The sequence below is a fragment of the Rhagoletis pomonella genome, unplaced genomic scaffold, assembly GCF_013731165.1.
Source record: "Rhagoletis pomonella isolate Grant_MI unplaced genomic scaffold, Rhpom_1.0 Rhpom_scaffold_28796, whole genome shotgun sequence".
Taxonomy (NCBI): domain Eukaryota; kingdom Metazoa; phylum Arthropoda; class Insecta; order Diptera; family Tephritidae; genus Rhagoletis; species Rhagoletis pomonella.
The window spans coordinates 1-1,255 of record NW_023487221.1 but is presented as its reverse complement, the minus strand read 5'-3'; the positions used below and the strand labels follow the sequence as shown (position 1 = coordinate 1,255).

General features: G+C 41.0%; 1 protein-coding gene across 1 annotated transcript; it reads right to left on the bottom strand.

Annotated features, from left to right (window-relative positions):
* Positions 1–82: 82 nt before the first annotated feature.
* LOC118732800 (probable E3 ubiquitin-protein ligase RHC1A) lies at positions 83–387 on the bottom strand (the record flags this gene model as incomplete). Its single annotated transcript, XM_036461910.1, has 1 exon — positions 83–387. A coding segment is annotated over exon 1 (305 nt), but the record flags the coding sequence as incomplete, so codon positions are not given.
* Positions 388–1,255: the final 868 nt, after the last annotated feature.

Here is a 1,255-nt window from a genome sequence, read left to right as displayed (position 1 = left end):
CGTGACATTTTCTCCACGCCGCTCAGGGATATCCGTTTGGTGTACTTCCTCATACAATCTACGCGAACTTCGGGTATTATACCGTTGTTGTCCCGCAGAATTGCGAGCGTCCCTTCTACCAGTGGCAGTGGCCGTATTGTCATTAGGCCGGCTCTCGGGATTGATGGGTTGTAAATCTCGTTTATTTACGCGTTGACGGCAAACAGGACAGTCAGGTGAGTCTGTTACCCAACGCTCGATACACGGCTTGTGAAAGACATGATTGCAAAGAGTAACCCAGCAATCATTTCCATTGGGCATTTCTTGCAAGCAAATTGCGCAAGAGCAGGCGGACGCTTCCGCTGTCATAGCAGCTAGGTTTTCGGTACTTCGTACCATAATCGCCATATTTAAAAGTTTGAATAGATTGCCAAACTGACTCCACTTAGGGGAAAAATATAAAAATATAATTGAACCAAAACTGTGCGAAAACTTAATATGGTTCTTTGTAAACTCAAAGTCAATTGAAAAGTTCTTTACTGGATGTTATTCCTTTTGTACGGTAATGCATCTGGGGTCGTTTAAAATCAAAAGACAATATTTTGCTCACCCTAACTTGACTTCCCATTGAAATCACGTCTTCTCACTAAATTCTCCGCCTTGAGTAACTCGCAACAAGTCAAAATTGGCAGTCTTCCCACTAATGGGTAGCCAATTAAGGTATTCCAAGGTAGCAGTATCTCAACCATCGAATTTAAAAAATTTAAAACACATTTTAAAAGTGGGCATCTTGATCACCCGGGGTTGAGCATTTAGGACTGCAATGCCTAAATATCAAATTCCATTCCGGGCCAAATGCAACTCCGATAAGCAAATAAAATAAATTGGCCTTACGGTTGATCCCCATGGTTGAAAAAACCTTAGCAGCAATTCCAGGTAAGGACTATTTTAGTTGCCAATAGATATATATGGACGATTGGAGATTACGACAGAAGACTAATTAACGAAAAGAGTCCCGATTCAAGCGGCTGAAGGTTTCTGGGCCGATATGCCTGAAATCCGAATTCCTATAAGCAGGAAACTCCATCTGTCAATGCCGAAACTTGTCCAATCACCAATCCTGCATATAATTAAATAAATCTCAAAAAAAGCAAAACGATATAGATTGTTCACCATGGAGGAGAAGCGCTATAACAAAATAATTTCCTAAAATTCTTTGACCTCCATGTTCTCGAAGCGAACTTGGTGAGCCTTATTTCACGATAGGAATAAACCT